The sequence below is a fragment of the Penicillium psychrofluorescens genome (assembly GCF_964197705.1).
Source record: "Penicillium psychrofluorescens genome assembly, chromosome: 2".
NCBI classification, from domain to species: domain Eukaryota; kingdom Fungi; phylum Ascomycota; class Eurotiomycetes; order Eurotiales; family Aspergillaceae; genus Penicillium; species Penicillium psychrofluorescens.
Window position 1 is genome coordinate 463,535 of NC_133440.1, and position 20,033 is coordinate 483,567.

Below are 20,033 nucleotides of genomic sequence, written 5' to 3' on the forward strand. Positions count from 1 at the left end.
GGATGAAGAAGGAAGGAGAGAAGGAGGGAAGGAGGGGAAGGAAAAGTGGGAGAAAAAAAAAGGAAAAGCGAAAGTGGGGGCTTTTCTGCCCCTCCGTTTTGTGCGTTTCACTCCCGGCTGTACGCCGGACTAGTTTACTATGGCAACACTGGCTGGTACTAGGCCCTTCGAGTCGACGATTGTGCCCGTTTCCATGTCTCGTTCACTATGAGTCTTGATTTCAAAGCAGGTCATCTTCATTCGGGGAGTCACTACATGCCGCCATCCGTGGTTCTCCCGACTCAGCCCTCCCTCGGCTCCCTCTGTCAGTCGAGTAGACCGATATTACTCACTCCAACCTTTCGAGTCACTCGCAGGGCTCTGATTCACCATCCTCCGAGTCATCCTCCATCGCTGGATGAGCCTGTCCACGGCCACTGTCCACACAGCTGCTGGAGAGTGGGCTGGAGCTGTCCGCCAATCAGCGGGCTCGTCTCAGCGCACGCTGACCGCCTCTAGGATGGGCTGACTAATGCATGTGTTCTTCAGGCCGCGAAGGGATGAAAGAAGGAGTGAGATGAAGTAGAAGTAGGCAATTATTTCGGCTAGTGAGGATAACTAGGATATGCAGGATGTACAAGAAGAACCAAAAAAACGCCGTCCCATGCAATAATTTCACGCCCCCAGGATCCGCCCATAGGCATCCTCCACCTCCTTCGCAATCTCCAACAACGGAACAATAAGAATCTGATGCGTGACATTGGGCAGCTTGTCCCGATGCAGCCCAATCCACTCTAGCGGCGGTGTAGCCTCGCCCATATCTCGGAGCTGTGGCGTCTCAATAACCGGCGGCTCAAGCGCCGTGTAGCTGTACTTGGACTGCGGCACATGGACCACCGCCGTGATCTTGTCCTGTTGCTCGGGACCGGCACCGCCGCCCTCGGTACTGCTCCCGGGACCACCAGTAATCTGCACGGCCGACGGAGGCAGCGGCTTGCCGAGGCGCGAGGCCAAGGCCCGCGAGTGCGTCTCCCACATGTCCCGGATGAAACTGATGCGCGAGTAGTTCCAGCCCACATCAACCTTGCCCTCAAACGTGCTGCGGAAGATGTACTCGATCTCATGCGTGCGGGGCACTTGCCACGTCTCCATGCTGGCCACCAGCCGGGGCACCTTGAGGATCGTGCCGCCCCGGGACCCGGCGGCGCGCTGGGCGATCTCGTCCACGGACAAGTCTTCGAGTTGCGCGGAGGTGGGCCGGCTGATTCCGGAGAGAGCGACGCGGAGTTGACCCAGCGTCAGGCCCAGGGCACTGTGGAGCTTGCCGGATTGGACGGAGACGGCAAACCGAGCCTGGGCATCATGGGCCTCCAGCTTGAAGATCTGATTGTCAATGAACGAGCTGGGGAACGCTCCGATGTTGACATGGCGGATGTTGACAACGACCCCGGTATGCAGTGAAATAGGCGCGGTGAATGCGTCGTCCTTGTCCTTCTTAGCAAGATTCTTGACGGACATGTCGATGGGACCAGGGCCAGCGGAAGATTTGCGCCGAAGATATCGTTCTACTTCACGCAGCGACGCGCGGTACGCCGCTTGTTTGTCTTGGATCAAACGCTGCCATGCTTGGTAGAGTGCAAGAGCCTGCGAGGCCGTCAGAGACGTGCAGAAGGCCTGGACCTCGTCTCCTTCTAGGATGCTGAAGAGTCGCTGGTTCTGCTCGCCGGAGGCGCCTCGCACGTTGTACATCAGGAAATCGAACATGGCGATGTGAGCAACCAGGAAAGGCTGGTAGTCAAACGACACCTTGGTTTGGAGATGATCGAATGAAATCGAGGCCTGAATCAACGGGGTATGTCCGGCATCGCGACTATCCTCTGGCCACTCGATAGATGTATGGATCTTGAGAGTATGAAGCTCGACCCTGCCACTCATGCGGCCCTTACTTTCGATGCTGATCTTATCAAAGTTGATGCACATGGACTGCTCGCTGTCTGAAGTCTTGTTGGATGACACCCACAGGTTGTTGATGGCAAACTGCGCCTTGCCCAATGTTGAGCCCAGGTCAAGCTGGATCTCCAGCTTCTCAATGGCGATGGTCGTATTCCAGGGAAATACCGACGCGGCGGCGACCTGCTGGTATCGCTGCACAATGTAAGTCTGGGTCTCGGACGGCGTTGGTGGGGGCGGCGAGCTGGGACTCGGTTCATCATCGGATGGAAACCAAATTTCCCGGAACAGTAGAGAATCCTGCACCTGTTTGGCATTGAGAGAAACTTTCATCGGGCTGACTCGCAGGATGGCAGACATTCCGCTTGTGCGGCCCAGGTGCTTGCTGTTCATGAGGGACAAAACCATGGACTGGACTTCAAAGCTTGCGGTGGGCTCGTTGGAGTACACGTGCTTCACTGACGTTTCGAGGCCGTTGAATGCCAGGGACAGGGCGACAAAACGTCCTTGCTCCTTGGACTGCACCGTGTTGACGGTCACATAGACGCTCTCGAACTTGGTCGTGGCCGCCACCCTTGCAATAGGCTGACAGCTCAAACTGAACTCTTGCTTGCAGAACAGCACTCCCATATTCACCCTGCAGCGACCAAGAATTGTGTTCGGATCTCGTGCGCTGAAAGGTGTTTCTTCCATCAGTTTCTGTGGCTGTAACATGGTCGTGGCGGATGACCCCCGGGGTTGTTCTCGTTCGTCTCCCATGACCTCCTTGACTGTGGCGGTTATTTGTCTGACCAGAGGGACAAGAGTCGGGTACAAGACATTTGTGGACGGCTCAATCTTCAACTCCGCGTTGAGTGCCGGGCCATCAGTCCCGTTGTCCTCAAATTGGACCTTAAACGCCACACCAGGAGACCGGAGGGTAGCGGTGGTGGCCGCGTCGCCCTTGACATATTGGCCATATCTTGCTTCGGAGAGTCGGCTACCCTTCAAAGCCGCTGTCAACAGTGTTTGTTCGTAGTCTCCGTGCTTGCCCTGAAGAGAGACAGTGGCACCGGCAAAGTCAACGTCAACAAAAATGGATCGAAGACGCATATTGCCGAAAAGATTGCGCTCTTTGTCGTTGTTAGTGTCAACAGAGGGATTTGTAGCCCAGGCCACTCTGCCTTCTCGCAGAGCCTCGATAGCAGATGCAATCGATTCTCGGATCATGTTTCCCGGAATGATAAATTCAGATGTCGCACGAATGTCCAACGCTTTGCCCGCAGCCTGAAAAGCGAGCCACAGTTCCTTTCCATGGGAATAGTAGGCCACATTGAATATCAATTCAGGCATTAAGGCCGAGTTGAGCGAACGCTTCCTCCTGTCCCCACCAAATGGCACCATTTGGACTTGCACGTTCTCGATCCGAAGTTTGGCGGAATTCTTTTTCTTATTAGACAGTTCAACTCGTTGTATTGAAAAGATGAGATCTTCTGGCCGACGGTCAGGTGAAAGGGATGAAGTTGCCATGTTCCACGCGACTTGGATATTGAGGAATTGGAGGGAGAACATGGCATTGATGAAGGGCTGCGGAGCCGGGTCATCATCGTTGACATGAATTTCAGGTGCCATTGCTGGCTTGTCTTTCGCCTCGGAATGGCCACGGTGCCGGAGTCGTTTGAGACGTTCAACCTCATGAGACAGGTCAAGCGTCTTGATACGCTCTTGAGTGTAGATAGCAATATCCACCACGAGAGCAGCCGTTTCGGCGAAAAGCTCGACATTGAAATTATCGCTACTTAACTGATAGGACCGTATCACCTCGCCATGTTCACGGACGGTAGATGTTCCCAGCAGTTTGACATCAGCGGAGAAGCCGCCGTACGCTTGTGTTGTTCGCTTCTCCTGTTTTCGCAGCTCGAAGCTGATTTGAGAAGCGTCGATGTTGAACTCGGGAAACTCCATGTAGTAACCCCGATCTAAGCCATTCTGGAGACGCATGCGCATCATTCCAAGGCGGAAGAGCATCTCTGCCGAGTATTCCCTTCCTTTCAGACCCGGTGCCGTGGCGTGAATCTCTATTCCAGCCATTGTAAGACGGGCATTGTAAAGAATCTCAGTACCATCAGCAGATGTTTGGGGCTCCGGTGGTGACTTTTGCAAGGACAACACATCTTCCAGATGTGCTTGAAGAACGTCGACATTCTGTTTGAGATCCGAGATCATGTGGGAAACATCGGATCCGGTCAGGACGCTTAGAAGACTCCTGACGGCGCTTGCTTCCAGGCGAATGAGCTCGATGGACATTTCAACCTCGACTTGTTTGTGTCCAGAAGAGAAATTGGGCAGGATCCGGCCGTTGACAGGGGGTATCTCTAGAACTGACAAGGTATACTTGTATTTATCGCCGTCACCAGACCTGAAGATGTGAGAGTTCTTCTTGACGTCGAAATCAACCTCGATATTGGGCCCTTCCGTGGGCAGAATTGACATTCGGGCAACTTCGCCAGACACGGCGTAGGTCAAGGACGGTAGAAGAGTGAAGCTCAATCGATAGTCGTCCAAGAACATTGCAACATGGAAGGTATTGCGGATTGGCTTTTGTGGAACCTGGGGCATATCGGCTTGCGACTTGGGCCTATGAACGTTCTTAACGAGCTGTCGAATGTATCTGATTTCATCTTCGATGAGTCGGTCTCCCGTGTGTGCCAGGCTGACAGGGTCTTCCTTCATTTCGTATCGAAGCATTCTGCATGAGCAAGCGGCCTGGAAGGCGCGCTTGTGCTCAATCTCATCCTCTTCCGATATGAGCGAGAAGGAGGTATAGGGGTCAGCGATCTTTGAAACCATCAAGACGCGATTCTGACTGAGGAGTTCAGATGAGCATGCTCCGGCGCTTAGCAGCAAGGCAAGCTCTTCTGTCTTCGTCTTCTCAACGTTGAACGATCTACGCACCAAAGTCCCCCGAAGGGACTTTCCCGCCAAGACCAGCTTGATGTTGATGCCGTCGAGACTAACAGACCCGACATCGGTGCCGGAGACGACCTGCAATTCAATCGGTGATGTTTCATCACCACTGTGGCTGGGGTTTTGGGCGGGTGAAGACTCCAGCGTGACTGTTGACATGACCTTCGTGACACCTTCCACTAGATCCAAGACTTCCCATCGCAGTCGCACAGCAGCAGAGGCACAATAGGATTGCACGGTAATGAGCTTTCTCCGCTGTTCTTTGTCCGCATCCCAGGTGACTTTGTTGGGGTCAAAAGTGGTGACGGCCGACAAGCTTTCGACAATAAGATCGCTCTCTCGAGGCCCAGGATCCAGGGAAAACCGGAAGGTCTTGATCGCTAATGAGAAATATAGGGACGGCTCTTCAGCTTTCTGGAGATGTTCCAGAGTGGGCCAGACTTTGCGCATGACATAGCTCTTCTCGACATGAGCGAGATCCCAGGCGCGCCACTTATCGAAGCCACATAGCACCGTCGTCTTTGCATCAGCTGGCAAAGGTAGATGATCACCTGAGCAAGCTCGATCCAACTCTCGCTTGTGGTGCACCGGCAAGTTCTTGTAAATGTTGCGGATGCGAGAGAGGATCTTCCACGAGTCATGCTGTCGCAAATGACTCGAAGCAACTCTAAGAACGTATGAGATACGAGTCAGGAAAATTGGATCTGATATACCAGCAGCCGACTGTGTAGCAAAGTAGATCAGGAACCGCAGACGTGTCTTGCTCAAAGACGAAATGTGCTGGAAGGAAGATGCGACAGAGTCAAACATCATGGTGGCTCGGCGGACAAGAAAAGCCAGGCGTTCCACGGACTTGGCAGACGTGACTGTATTGAAGGTTCGCATGTGAAGGTGAGACCGAATGTTGGGGTTTGCGACCAGCCAAAAGTTCATATCACCCAAATGACAATTAAACACGGCTTTCTCTTGGAAGGCATCTGCTCGACTACCTTCCACCAAAACTGAGAGGTGTTCAGCCTCCGCATGGACTGTGACGCCTTGTTGGAGACCTTCAAGCAAATCATGCTTTTGTCGCTCGACTTTTCGACGAATTTCGGCTCGAAGACGCCGGACTTCAATGCTATACTCATCCGAGAACTCGACTCGCTTGTTGTTGGGGGACTCCGAAAGGTCAACGAGTCTCAGTTGTATGGAAGGGATACGAAGAGCAATGGCTGTCGACTTCTTCGGGTGGCTCATGGCTTTGTCATACCCAACAATATCCGAGATCACCTCTTTCTGTAGGGAGTCGATGATTTGAACTGGGTGTTTCGGCTCTAGTCCATCCAGCAAAGAAGCCAAGCTGAAAAGAAATCGGGGTGTACAATAACCTCTGATGCCCAGCGGAAGCTCTAGTGCGAGATTGGTGTGCGTTGTCTGGTCATCATCGAAAGTCAAGAACATCGACTCTGTGTTGTTTCCAGCCTCATTATCGCTTGGAGAATCCTCATCGGGGGTATGTGGCAGTGGAAGTTCGGATGTGTCCAAGGAAAGTTTGTAGTAGGAGAATTGTGGCATAATCCAAGGATTCGCATCCCTGATCGCAGCAGATGAGTACGACCCTACCCTAGAGCCAGATTCATTGTCGTGAAGCCGGTAGGCCTGCAGCGTAGATAGGCTGGTGCCCCGGTGAGGGAGCACCGGCCTTTGTCTGGGTTCAGAGTCTGGTGTCGGCTTGGGAGTAGCATGGTCGGCACTGTCGGTCCGCTGAATCTTGACACTCTTGAGGCTGGACGCCTCAGAATCCACCAGGAAACTCTTAGAGCTGCCGTTGGGCTGATTCCCTCGGTGTGATGGTGCGTTCGGAAGACCAAATCGTCCATAGATGGGTTCTGGCATTGACGGGATAGGCATTGTTGGCGGATTGATATCGTCGTTTTGTGGAAGTGGCGAAGTTGGTTCCAACTCCTCCCAGTCAAAAAGGAGCCACTGTGCCCTATGAGTCCGTTGGTCATGAACTTGAATGTGCTCTTGTTGCAGTCTTCGGCTCTCGCCAATATCCCACTTCCGTTGAGCCATCTTGAAGGCCATTGACAGTTGAAGAAGCCCCAAAGGAGAGATTTTTCTGTCGGATGATCGATTATTGGCCTGGGCCACGGACTGGCGGTTAACTGCCGCAATTGAGATATCCGGGGCAGAGACGCTCAGCCGTTTGGAGAACTTGGAGTTAGCCCAATCATTGAACTTGATATTCAAAGGCCGAGCGTTCAATATGATGGAAACTTCGTCAAGCAGTACAGAGATATGAAGCGAGTGGATCTTGGCTCTGAGAAAAGTCACATCATAGAGAGCAAGTGGGATGAGTGGAGGCAAGGCATTTTCCCAGTTGTCAAACGAAAAATCGAAACTTTTCAAAGAGGCACCCAGACAAGCCAGGAATTCCGCAGAGCATTCACCAATGATCCTTCCCACGTCAAAGTCCCAGTTGCACACGTAGGTCGGCTCCGCAGGGGGTAAGCCGAACAGGCGATGTCCATAGGCTGAAATGCCGTCAATGAACAATTGGGTGCCAGATATGGTAGTGGAGCCTTCAGGTTGGGTCGATTGCAAGTCCACTTTAAGTGGGCTGATGGACAGTTGGAGGTCCATGTAATAGTTCGTGAATCGCAAGTCTGCCTCGAGAGAAGCAGCGCGTAGTCTCAGACATTTCAGATGATCGTAGAGGGTCTCCGGAAGCAAGGCACAAGGGTCACGAGCTGTGACATGAACCAAAACGTCCATATCATTCGATTTGCGGTTTGGATTGATGCCTGTGGGGTTTTCTGGCGGCTCATCGGCGTAAGCCAACTCTTGATACTCTTCAAGGGTTCTGAAGTGCATTTCATCGCCAAAGTAGTTCTCTTTGACGACCATGAAGCTCTTGATCAGGAACCCATACAGGTAAAGCCGGGGAGACGATCCATCAACATTGAGCACCAATGTGTCCGTTAGGTCTGGTGATGTGGACTGGAAGTAGTTGTAAGATCCATCGATGAACAGATTTTCGAGTGTTGCCATGGACTTTTGAGGCAGAAACGTGTGCAGGGTATCCCACAAGGGTGTGAGGAAGTCCACGCCACCATTCTCGAGATCGACCTTGAACTCCACCGTATTCTGATCCGGTTTGTATTTATCCAATGGGATCATCACGCTCGACGTCAGCTGTTTGCCTTTGATCACGATAAATCGGTTATCGTCCAAGTCGGAGGGGTTGCTGATGATATTGCGATCATTCACGTTAATGAATAGCTGGAAGTCGGAAAAGATGAGGTCGAGATTGTAGATAAAGGGCACAAATGTATAGTAGTCCGATGGTGGTCCGGATGCCCAGTCAGTCACAAGATCCGTTAGAAGAAAGATGTGGTCGCGCAACAGAAACAGTTCCAACTCCTGGCTGTCGACAGTGAATTTCCAGGTCCGGAGACTGTTCCAGCAGAGAGGGTTGGAGAGATCGCAATTGACCAATTGGCGGGGGGACTGCCATAACAAGCCATGGTTCACGCTGGAAGACAGTTTTGACTCTCGTAGATCAAGGGCGAGCTCATTGCGAAACCCAAGGCTTGACGCTACCATGTCCATGGTGTAATTGATGGTGGAATCAGGTCCCACGCGAAGAGAAAGCCATCCAAAGGGGCGAATGTCGGAGGCGATATGACTTTTTTCGGCTTCTTTTTGGCGTGGTTTTCTTCTTTTGGTTGGATTTTTGGCCTTTGAGATGCCTTTGATAGCATCTGCGCGCTCCTTCCATTGCCAATCCTTGGACTGCTCTCTGGTCGGAATTCGCAGTGTCAGTTCTTCGCTGATCTCAACTCGCAGTCTGAAAACTGTGCTTTGTCGTAAGACTCCGGGGGCCAACTGTTCCGCTGGTTCGGCGCTGCGGTAGAAATTGGGGACGAAGACATTTTGCAAGCCAACCCGTTCCCTGTCGGCCCAAGGTCCGTAGTTGATGGATCCACCGTCCACCTTGACGTCAACACCCCATTCTGGAGGAAGGGCACGGTTGATATCGTTGTCTCTTGGCAACCCACAATGAGTTGATGCCGGTTGCTCGGGTAAAATCCGTCCAGGAATGTCCCAAAAGTAGGTCACGCTCAAGCTAGGACTGTCGATAATGGTGGAGAACCTGCCATACTCAACCGAGTTCCATTTTTCATGCTCATCCTCGCCACCTTCATCCAGATATCGAGACAAGCCCACCCAACGCACTTCAGGAAATTCCGCCTGGCTTCTTGGCATACTGTCACCGTGTCGAGAGCTGGCATGAAACGACTCCACAGATGTTTGGAAATATGGTACAAGGTCACGGATGCTATGCCATAGCTTGCGTCTTTGGAACGGATAGTTGAAAAATGTGGAACGTTTCTTGGTAGCTCCATCTTCTTCCTCTCGCACCGTGCTTAATGCCTTCGCGGTCACCAGCTGATTTTGTTTGAAATCGGGATTTGGTCGCATCTGGACCACTAGATGGTTGAATTTGAACGAGAACAATTGCCGGTAGAGGTCGAGAGGGCCAGCGTTGCAAGCATCGATGGTTCCTGTTGCGCTATCGAAGGTGTTCGTCAAGACGGAGCGGGTGTTTTCGTTCCCAAGCACAATAGCGCCCTTGGTGCAGTCCAGCTTGATCGGCAGGAGCTGAAGCAGATTCGACACAGATTCTGAGAGCTCCGTATTGCGGCGGGCCGCAGGATCCTGGCCGGCAACGGCTTCTCGTTCATCCACGCTGCTTCGTGATCGGTTCCCATAGGCTGTCTTGAAACTGCTGTCTGTTCGCCCGTGTGGCACATTCGGAGCGGGACCTGGAGATGTTGGGTCTCCTGCGCTGACAGCATCCTCGTCCAAATCCGCAACATATCCGAAGCCCGTCAGGATGCTGTCATAGGCCGGTTTCCGATTGTAGATAAACCATTCGAGCCCATACATCGTGATGGATATCCGACAAGGCAGCTCAGCCGTCTTCTCCACGCCGCCTTGCTCTCCGAGGCTGTCATTCTGGTCGTCAACACCGCCCTCAGCATGCGCGGCATGAGGCCTTTTGCTCTCTGATGGCTCAGCGGCGTCTGTCTTGCGTCGGACACCGGACAAGTCCGTTCGTTCTACCGTCCGCTTCCAATACCTCCAGGTAATGAACCCTCCATGGATAAAGATCGTCTCATTGACGCCATGGTACCGGATGCCCGTGAAGAAGATTCGGCCACCAAGGAGAGATACCTGGAGCGCCTTGATGTCGACATACGCGCGGTAGTAGTGCCAGGTGTATGCTCGGATCGCATAAGACAGGAGAGTTGCGAAAAGGCGGTTGAAATACAGGGAGAAGAACAAGACACTAGGCAGGTTGAGAAATCACTATTAGCGCGGGTGGAATATCAGCTGGTAGGGACACTTACAGGATGCACGAGACAATCAGTTCCAGGAGGAAGAACCTATTTTCAGCAAGTATTAGCCCGCGGCGCGCGAACCAGGACGGGAGTCGGGCAGTACCAATTGAAGCTCGGGTCCGGCGTCAGGTAGGTCGCGGTCAAGCTGGTGCTGGCCATGTCTCCAGGAAGCCGGGGACCGACGGGAGCATTGTCAGCGAGACTGAGCGACGAGCCAGAGCTCACGGTGACCAGGTAGGCAGTCGAGTGTTTTGGTGGTGTTGGAGAAGCAAGGAAAGCGGTGTCACGGGTCGAGCCCACGGAAAGACATCATCGACCACGCTCCACATTCCAGGCGACCGCCAAACCATGCCGACACAACGACGCTGGACTCGTTGACCACCATGATTGCGCCCCCAATCTCCGCGGATTAATCTGGTGTCTTACATACACGGAGACCACGCTCCTGGCACTCTACTGACTCTCCGCATCATGGCTGGCTCTGGAGGTGGAACGGGCTCCAGCCTGGCTCGAGCCATTATCATTGTTTCTGGTGTTTCAGCTCTAGTAGCCTCGATTTTGTCTTTCGTGTGAGCTTCCCTGCTATTGCCATCATCCCGTGTCCCCCTCCGGAGCTGACTGTGACCGTCCTATGCAGGTCCATATGGTTTCAAACGTACGAGCTTTCGTCGCGACAAGGCCTCTTTCCCCGACAGCTAACCCAGCATTCTTAGTAAAAACTACCGCAAGCCTCTACTCCAACGATATGTCGTGCGCATCCTGTTAATGTTCGTATTGGCTCGCTCGAGCAGGGTCAGGGGTCGAATATCGGGAATGGTGCTAATTCTCCAGCTAGGGTTCCCATCTTTGCGGCGTCATCGTGGACGAGCATCATGTCGCTCAAGGCGGCTCAATTCCTAGATCCAATCCGGGATATTTATGAGGTATGGGAGACACGACGGTGGTGCGTGGGAGGAACACGATACTGACAGGGGCTCTTGGCAGGCGTTCACGATCTACACATTCTTTCAGCTCCTAATCAACTTTCTCGAAGGCGAACGAAACTTGATCATCATGACCCATGGCCGTCCTCCCGTTTCGCATGCCTGGCCGCTCGGAGAATGTCTCCCCAAGATCGACATCTCCGACCCGCACACCTTCCTGGCTATGAAGCGGGGGATTCTACAGTATGCCTGGCTGAAGCCCGTCCTGGCTCTGATCTCGATCGTGATGAAGGCGACAGATACCTATCAGGAGGGCTATCTGGGCATCTCATCCGGATATCTCTGGACCGGTATTCTGTACAACATCAGTGTCACCGTCAGTCTGTACTCTCTGGCCATGTTTTGGGTGTGCCTGCACGACGATTTGAAGCCATTCCGCCCCGTTCCCAAATTTCTCTGTATCAAACTCATCATTTTCGCTTCATACTGGCAGGGATTTGGCTTGTCCATCTTGCAGTGGCTGGGAGCCTTCTCCAACAGTCCTGCTGGGTACACGCCGGACAACCTGGCTGCTGCGGTTCAGGATTGTCTCATCTGCTGTGAAATGCCCTTCTTTGCCGTGGCTCACTGGTATGCGTTCTCATGGCACGACTTCGCGGACCCCACCATCTCCGCTGCGCGGATGCCGGTGAAGTACGCACTGCGGGATTCATTTGGAGTTCTCGACTTGGTGGAAGATACAAAGATCACGCTTCGGGGCGAGAACTACGAATACCGACTCTTCGACTCGGGCGATAATGTCATTGCGCATGAAGAGTCGGGCTCGCGCGTGAAGCGAGTCATGGACGGCATGCGGTATGAGCGGGGAGGCAAAGCAAAATACTGGATCCCGAAGCCTGGCGAAGTCAGCAAACCGGGGGAAGTCAACAAACCTGGGGAAACGAACAGCCGTACCCCCCTGTTGGCTGGTAGCGAATCCAGGAATCGCAGTCGAAGCGAACGAGGGAGCCGTAACGAACGCTTCGGCTCTTACACTGAGATCGAGTCTACGATGGACGATGAGGATGAGCGGCTGTTCACCAATGCCCGAGCACTAGAATTCGGAGATTGGAATGTAGGTTGATCCGGAGTGTGCGACAGGAAAGTCGAGATTGCTGACGGCGCCTAGTACCCTGTGATTACCGCCAACGAAGTGCCAAGAGACCAGCGTCTGCCTGTCGACCGGAGTTACCAGGACTCCCCTTCATCGGGAGATGTCAAAAAGGCTCGCACGCATCGCAAACGCCGAGCTTCGGGTAACACCAGTTCGCGCCGAGACCACAGGTCCAGCTCCAACCAGTCCGGTCAAGGTCCAGACGCCACTCGTTCGGTGCAGCGCAATCCCAGCTCCAATTCACATGGCTCCAGCGGCTCCCATCACGACCAGCTGGTTGATCTCGTGGTGGAAGACCGCGAAGCGGAGGAGGAAGATAGAGCCCAGACCCAGAGAGAGCTTGGATCCGCCGAGGCGGCTCCAGATACCCGACGGTTTGCGTAAGTTGGCTTTAGCGAATCCTTTCCAACTAGCAGTTTCTAATTTTGTCGTTCGTTCTCCAGAAGGCCGTCTGGGCACCCAATTGAAGAAGAGACTGGGTCGGAGCCTCAAGAGAACTCGGCGGATTCGGCCCCAGAAGGAAGTGGCGGCTTCCATCATGATCGTCAGGGCCAGGAGCAGGATCCAGCCCGATCACCCCCACAATGGGCGTACGGAGGTCCGGAAGAGGAGGACAATGTTTGGGGCAAGTAATCATCATTCTCGGGGGGGAGAGAGGATTGGGTGTAGGTTAGCGAACGTATCATTTACGATGGTTCATATACGACGGGCATTTTTGGATTTTGTCAGTGCGAGGAAAGTTAGTGGTGAGCTTGGTGAACCATTTGGGCAGTACATCCGACAGCTTTGCAAGCTTGTCCGCTCAACCCGAAGCCCAACACGCTGCTACGCGCCCGAGCTCTCCACCATTGCCCTTTCCCGGATGAGCCAGGCCGCTATAGTTAGCACGCAAGATCCGTGATAAGCATGTCTGTGACGACCCCCGCCCGGCCCCTGACGAATAAGGCCAGCTGTGGCAAGCGTGATGGGGGCGATCGACGGTCGTCTCGGGTCCCTGGAAGCCAGGCTGACTCGCTCCGTTGGGCTTAGTCGTGGCCCAAAGCGTTGTGTTTCACCGCACTAGAAGGCAAGCGGGCCAATCCAGTGCTCGATTTATCGTGACAGGTCGCGGAGGATTGCCATCCTGTGCAGTAGTGGGGAGGGGGGCTTACATACATGCTACGCTACTTTTCTTTCCCTCAATCTTCGTACTCGTCTTTTCTTCCTCGTTTTCTCTCTTTTTCCCTTACCCATTTTCTTCTCCGCCTTCCGTGAAGGCGATGGATTAGTGTCGGATGCGCTGGTCGCCATGACGCTGGCTTTGGAGGAAGCAGGATCTATACTCCCGGGTTGGATACGATCATGCTTGTCATGGGTGTGTCCAGCGGCGGAGGGAGATGCCCAAAGACAGGGTAGTCATAGAGGTCAGTCTTCGCAGCAGATAGCCCTAAGGCGTCGACTAAGCAACCCCACCAGGCACCAAACGGGAGATGGAAGTATGCCACACTCAACCCCATCTCGTCCCGCCCATGATCTTGAGGGTCTACGATGACCTCCCGGATCCCAGTGTGCGCCAGAATCGGAACTCATTATCAGCATGGATGGTCGAGGGGAGGAATCTCGCGTCTCGGGCACATACCCGAGCCAGCATGCATATCAGAAGGAAATCCAACGCCCAGAACAGGATCAGCGCGCCTTATGATTTCCACTATGTGGACGGATACCAGGCCCCGCCGGTACCACCTGTGCCGCCTGTGCCCAGGCGTTTTCGACCACTGGAGCTCAGCATCTATCATGGCGGCAACCGACTATCGGATCTGCCCTCGTTCGAAGCCTTCAGCCTGGAAGACCGTTCCCAGCGCCAGACGCTGGCAGCGCCCCCACGGGCGGCGTTACCTTCTGTTGAATACCGAATGCGGCACACTCAATCAACAGCTGCTGCATTGACGATCCCGCGGAAGCCAACACCGTCTGCCGGGCATATAGAGCAGCTGGTCGAGCCACCGGCCCCAGTTCGCGTCACCAGTGCGCTGATCCCGCATTTCTCGGTCATCACCCCGGTCATGATTCTTCCCCCGCCGGTGGATCTCCCATCGCCTCTCTCTGACGATATGAGCCTACATTCCGATCTGCTCAGCCCATTCAGCCCATACGGCTATTACCCATCACCAGCGGAAATCGAGGCGGCTACTCAATTAATACACGATGCCATAATAGCTTCGACGCCGGTATCACCCAAATCTCCATCTCCCATATCGGACCTCGGGGACGTCCAGGGAATAGGGTACGCAGAAACCCTCGAGTCAAGCTCGCAGACTCAGCAGGTGGATGTGGTGAATCACCGCAGATACACAACCCCCGAAAACATCTTCTCCACCGGCGTGACAGGCTGGTTCCAACCCCCTCGCCATCACAGTGATAAAGACCTGAGCACAGGCAATACACAAACCAGCATGCCAGGCGAAAAGGGATTCATATTCGATCGAACCCGCACCCCGAGCGGGTCCACCGTCGGAACGAACATCACGGCCGCCACGGGTGGCCCGAACCGAACACGCCATAACTCTTCCATATCCAGCACAATGACCACCAACACGCCTTCACTGCACGATTACTCCCCGTCCACAGAAAAAGATATCGAAGCTGGTATCTCGCTCAGTCATAGAATCAGCACGCCGCGAAACAGCTACCCCACAATCTATGAGGACCACCAGCAGCGATATCCTCATTCGGAGTCTCCTCAGTCCGAATATGAGTATCCGTCTTCAGATGACTCAAGGCGGTGGACTGGCCCAGTTGTTGGAGTGGCTTTCTAGAATAGCCTAGAGAGGGTTACTTTACTTTACCTGCGCGGTTTTGTAATTCAAGGGAGGGAATATATCAGCGTTTTCGGTTTTTTTTTTGCTCGGTTTGCTGAGTTCGGTGTTGTTGGCATGCCCATCTACAAATGATCGCTTATTTATGTGCTAAAAATACCCCGCGTTGGCTTTTGGTTTCTTCCTTTTTTGCTGTGTCTTACTCCTGATGATTATGTTCTGGTTTGGTCGTGGAGACTGCCATGTCTATAACGGAATCTACCGAAGCAATGAGAACATGGAATATATATATCTCGTCACAACTGTCTGGTCTTCCCAGATATTAGACTGAGTATCTTTAAAGTGCCTTTTGCATCAACTGCCTGCCTCTCTGTAGATTCACAGCAAGGAGGAAAACTTGGAACAAGAGTGGCTGGTGACATTACCACTGAGGGTTCAGACAATATTATATGTAACTACGAGAAGGCAAAGAGCATAAGAGAAATAGGCGCGGCCGTCAAGCAAGACATATTATTCTAGACAATGTGAGATCCTTGATATTGTGCTATCATTTAACAGGGACAACCCAGGAAAGCGGCAGATCCAACAACAACAGCACTGGTAGGTAGTAATTGCAGAGGGTATAAGACAAAAATAGAACATAGAAAAAAAGGTATCAAAACCAAGATTATGTACAGCTCAGAGAGAAGATCCATCTTCATCCTGAAGCATATTCACACACAAGTCGGACTACAAATCAATCCGTAGATACAATCTCCACGCCGCCCGAGCCAGGCGCAGCAGGCTTGCGGCCCTCATTACCCATCCCAAGCATGCGCCACGCGCCACCCATCATGCCATGTCCCAGGCCCTGAGGAAACTCAACCGAAGCCTTGTGCGCATGCTTCGGGGCGCGTTGGCGCAGCGCGCGCTCCCGCTTAGCCGCCGCCAGACGATCCTGTTCGCGTTCGTAGTCGACGATATCGTTGCGCCATTCAGCCCAGTGCTCGAAGTTCTCGCGTTGCTGCAAAACCTGGTAGCGGAGGCGGGTTTTCGACGGACGCCATCCAGTCCGGGCACTGCCTGTGATAGTATCGCCACTGGCTGATGGTGGGAGGAGAGTTGATTTCAGATCGCAAACGCGGGACTCCTTGGTCAGCTTTAGGAGGTGGGTTAGGACATCGCGGCTCTCGAGGGCGGTGCGCTGGGCCTTTTCTTGTTCGGGAGTCGGGCTTGGTCGGGCGAGCGGTGCGTCTAGCCAGGCGTGCAGTTCTGTGGAGCGCTGCACGGAGTACGGGTCGAGCATGTTCGCGCGGCGGTTCTCTTCGCGCAGGAAACGCACGGCCGATTGGAGGCTTTGGACTTCGGCGCGGAGAGTCTCGTTCTCCTGCATGGCGGCCAAGGAGGCCTCGCTGTCGATGACAACACCGTCGCTGGTGGTGGTAACACCTGCCGTTCCGGACACACGCTTCATCCGCTCCAGTCGGACCTTGAACTCGTCTCGCTCGGCCTCGGCGGTCTGTAGTTCTTTCTTCTGGCGCTCGACGGTCTTCTCGAGTTCGTCGCCCGCGTTCCGGGTCTCTTCGACCTTTGCCTCAAGATCCTTGACCATAGAAGCCTTCTTGCCGGCCTCTTTCATCCTGGATTCGAGGAGCTCGATCTTGATAGTCTGCTCCTCGATGTTGTTGTCTTTCACACCAAGCGCGGTAGAAACCTCATGGACTTCATTCTTGAGGCGGCGAATCTCCTCATCCGCATCCGGAGAGATCGTTTTGTTGGATTTGAGTTCTTCCGAACGAGCAATCCAAGGGAACGCGCCTCTCTCAAATTCAGTTGTTCGAGACAGGTCGGACGAAATGGCATCCAGCTCCTCCAACTGACCGCCCACTTCCCGCAATCTGTTGACGAGCAAAGACAACGTATCGTTATTTTCACTTGACGCCTCTGACGGCTGAACAGAAGACGTGGAAACCTGTGACATGCTTTCCAAAACTTCTTCCAAGGTGAATGGCTCCGTGCGACCTTCGTCGCTGGTGAGGACGACAATATTCTCGCCGAGTTGTCGAGCAAACTCCGAAAGCCCTCGAGTGGCATCTTCAGTCAGCTTGAAAGGCTCGTCTACCTCCTTAGAAAGCGCAAGTGATCTTGAGCGAAGCTCGTCAAGAGACCGAGAGATTTTACCCATGGCGACTTTGTATCCGCGAGCTTGAGACGCGAAGCCATCCATCTTATTCAGAGCAAAGGAGATCTCCTCGCTGCCCTCCTCCGGAGTCCCAAGTTTTGACTGAATGAGAATCTTCAGCCGCGAGATCGTCCCCGCCGCGTGCTCGAGATATGACTGGGATAGATTTGCTCGCATACACAGCTCGTCCGAGAACATCTCCGGGTTCGAGGGAAGAAGTGTCTCAGCCAGATGCGTGAGTAAAGCAATGGACCGTTGGAGCTCCACTGCAAACTTCTTCATGTTGACTTCATTCTTCTTCAAATTCTCTATCCAGAAATTCAGGGTCCGCTCAACTGGCTCCATTTCAAACAAGGCAGCCTTGATTTCACCAAACTGCTCCGGAGAGCAAGCTGTGATGTGGTTCACGAACTGGTCGCATAGGGAAGAGATCCAAAGAAGATGTTCCAGGACTTCGTGGGCCGTAAAAACTTCCTCGTATGTCGAGATTGCTGACTGGTCCGAAACACGTTCGCGGATGGTGCTGCTCATCATGCCGGACTTGAAGCCGACACGTTTGAACCGGAGAAGCGCCAGGACAGAGTTCTTCTCACCCTCAAAGTACTCGGGGAGGTACAGCTTCAGGATTGACAGGTGTTGCGATGCTTCCTCTGCCTCCATGCGATTCAGCTCCATGTTAATAGACTTGGTCTGTGACTTTGAGACAGAGGCCTGCAGCTTCATGTTCAAATCTATCATAGCTCGAGAACGGGATGTCAGGTCGGTGGCCTCTGCTTCGGAAATCTGCTGAGAAGCCCGCATATCTTCCAAATCGCTCTGCAGGTTCGTAACCAGCTCCCGAAAACGGGACAATGTGTACTCAAGGTCTTCGATGACTTCGTCCTGCTGTCCAATCCTTCGGGTTTGTTCACTAAATACGCCGTCCCGATAGTCGATCTCTTCCTGGAGCTGCTTCTCGGTTTCGATGTGAGTGTACTCCAGTTCATCACTGATTTCTTTGAGAGATTCCAAGTCTTCGATGGCAGCCTTGAGTTCATTGATCTCCTCCTGGTAGCCCATGTTCTTGTCTGCCAATTCCTCGATCATCTCTTCGGCTCCGAGGGCGGTCTCCAGTTGCTGCTTGAGGTCGTCCACATTGGTCTCCGCCACCAACAGTTTCTCCTTCGTAGCTTCGTACTCCGATTTCACTTTGGAGTATTCTTCCAAGTCGTCCTCCAGTTCTTTGACCTGGGCCTTGAGTTCCGCGTCTTGTGCCTGGCTCATATCCCGCAGGCGGATAAGTGCCTCGCGGAGACGCTCGTTCGTCTTTTCCATCTGCAACCATCCATGGCTGGACTTTTCTTCCGGACTCGTCTCCTGGCCATACTCTTCATTCTCCTCTCGAAGGACTTCCACCTCCAGCTGAAGCTCTTCCATCTTTGAGCGAAGGGCATCACACTCATGTTTGAATGCCTCGGCCGTCTCCTCCGCCATTTCCCGGTCAAGAGAAGCCATCTCCATGAGGGATTCATGTTCTGCTTGCAGGCGCTCCACTTCCTCCAGTCTGCCTTCGGATTCTTTAAGTTTCTTGCGCAGCTCAGTGATCTCCATCTGCTGGGGCTGATACTTGGCCTGCAGCTTTTGAATAATGGATTCGAACTTGTCGCGCTCAGACTGGAGTCGTTCGAGGGTCTTGAGTTTCTCTCGATCTTCCGCCCGTTTCTTTTCCATGACCCGGAGCTTCGTCTGGAGTTCCTCAAGTTCCCGAGAAACGTTGGCACTTGACAGCTGGCGTTGTGATGTTGACGAGGTCATGCCTGCTCTTGCACCAGCCGGGCGTGTGGCAGTCAAAGACTGCCGAGGAGGTTTTGGTGCCGGGGCTTCGTTTTGCGGCGCCTCCCCTTCGGTGTCAAGTGACTCCGCATCAGTCGCATCTTCGGACTGTCCACTTGTTCCAGTATCCGGGCCATCTGACGCCTTTGCAGCTGCAGTCTGTCGCAGTGAGGTACGCTTAGCTGCCGCAGAGCTTGCCAATGTGCTTTGGGAGCCAGGCCGTGTCGTCCGAGTCGCCGTCCCGACAGCTGAAGGTCGCGCTGGTTTGGAGACAGTAGATTGAGATGCTGCGGGGCCCATTGAGGACCTGACGGCGCTGGTTGGTCGTGGACGGGTTGGCGCCGCGGTAGAGGTGCGAGCGGCAGCGCTGGTCGAAGAGCGACTGGAGGGCGCGGAGGATCCTGAAAGTTGCTTTGTCGGGGACTTTGTCGGGGACTATGAAAAACACGGAAATTTAGCTCAAAATCCTGCCCGGGGAGATGGGGGAATCACGACATACTCTCAGGGACGAACGGGGAGCTCCAACTCTCTGAGCGGGTGTGGGAGTCGAAGCTAGACCAGTACTCTGACGCTTAATTCCCGTAGCAGGAAGTCCAGTCTGTCTCTTCAAGCCTGCGGACCTGGGTCCTGCTGGACCGGTGCCGGGTTTGGCGGTTTGTTTACTCTCCCGCGCGGGCTGTTGAATAACAGATGTGATGGCCGAGGAACGCACAAACATGCCGTAGCCCGGGTCACAGTCAAAGTAGCGTTGTCCTTGCACAGAGCCATCGTTCTTGCCGGTGGCTTCATTCAATTCGACACCAACCCATTCTCCGGGCGCGAAGTGCGTGACGCCGAGGAAGCGAACGGTGGCCTGGCGTCCGTCGGTGAGGCTGATCACCGAGCCGGAAGAGATCTCTCGATCGGCCATCGTGGAAAATG

The 20,033-nt window shown here is 53.7% G+C and overlaps 3 protein-coding genes across 3 annotated transcripts; 1 reads left to right on the plus strand and 2 right to left on the minus strand.

Annotated features, from left to right (window-relative positions):
* Nucleotides 1-654: 654 nt before the first annotated feature.
* PFLUO_LOCUS2374 (Macrophage colony-stimulating factor 1 receptor) lies at nt 655-10,427 on the minus strand (the record flags this gene model as incomplete). The annotated part of the gene is made up of 3 exons (XM_073779507.1): nt 655-10,216; nt 10,278-10,313; nt 10,372-10,427. 3 exons carry the CDS (start codon nt 10,425-10,427, stop codon nt 655-657), a joined length of 9,654 nt encoding a protein of 3,217 aa, XP_073636455.1.
* A 3,425-nt stretch (nt 10,428-13,852) lies between these two features.
* Nucleotides 13,853-15,139, plus strand: PFLUO_LOCUS2375 (uncharacterized protein; the record flags this gene model as incomplete). Its single annotated transcript, XM_073779508.1, has 1 exon — nt 13,853-15,139. The coding sequence occupies one exon, from the start codon at nt 13,853-13,855 to the stop codon at nt 15,137-15,139; it is 1,287 nt and encodes a 428-aa protein (XP_073636456.1).
* A 736-nt stretch (nt 15,140-15,875) lies between these two features.
* PFLUO_LOCUS2376 (uncharacterized protein) lies at nt 15,876-20,022 on the minus strand (the record flags this gene model as incomplete). Its single annotated transcript, XM_073779509.1, has 2 exons — nt 15,876-19,547; nt 19,612-20,022. The coding sequence occupies 2 exons, from the start codon at nt 20,020-20,022 to the stop codon at nt 15,876-15,878; spliced, it is 4,083 nt and encodes a 1,360-aa protein (XP_073636457.1).
* Between the last annotated feature and the right edge of the window lie 11 nt (nt 20,023-20,033).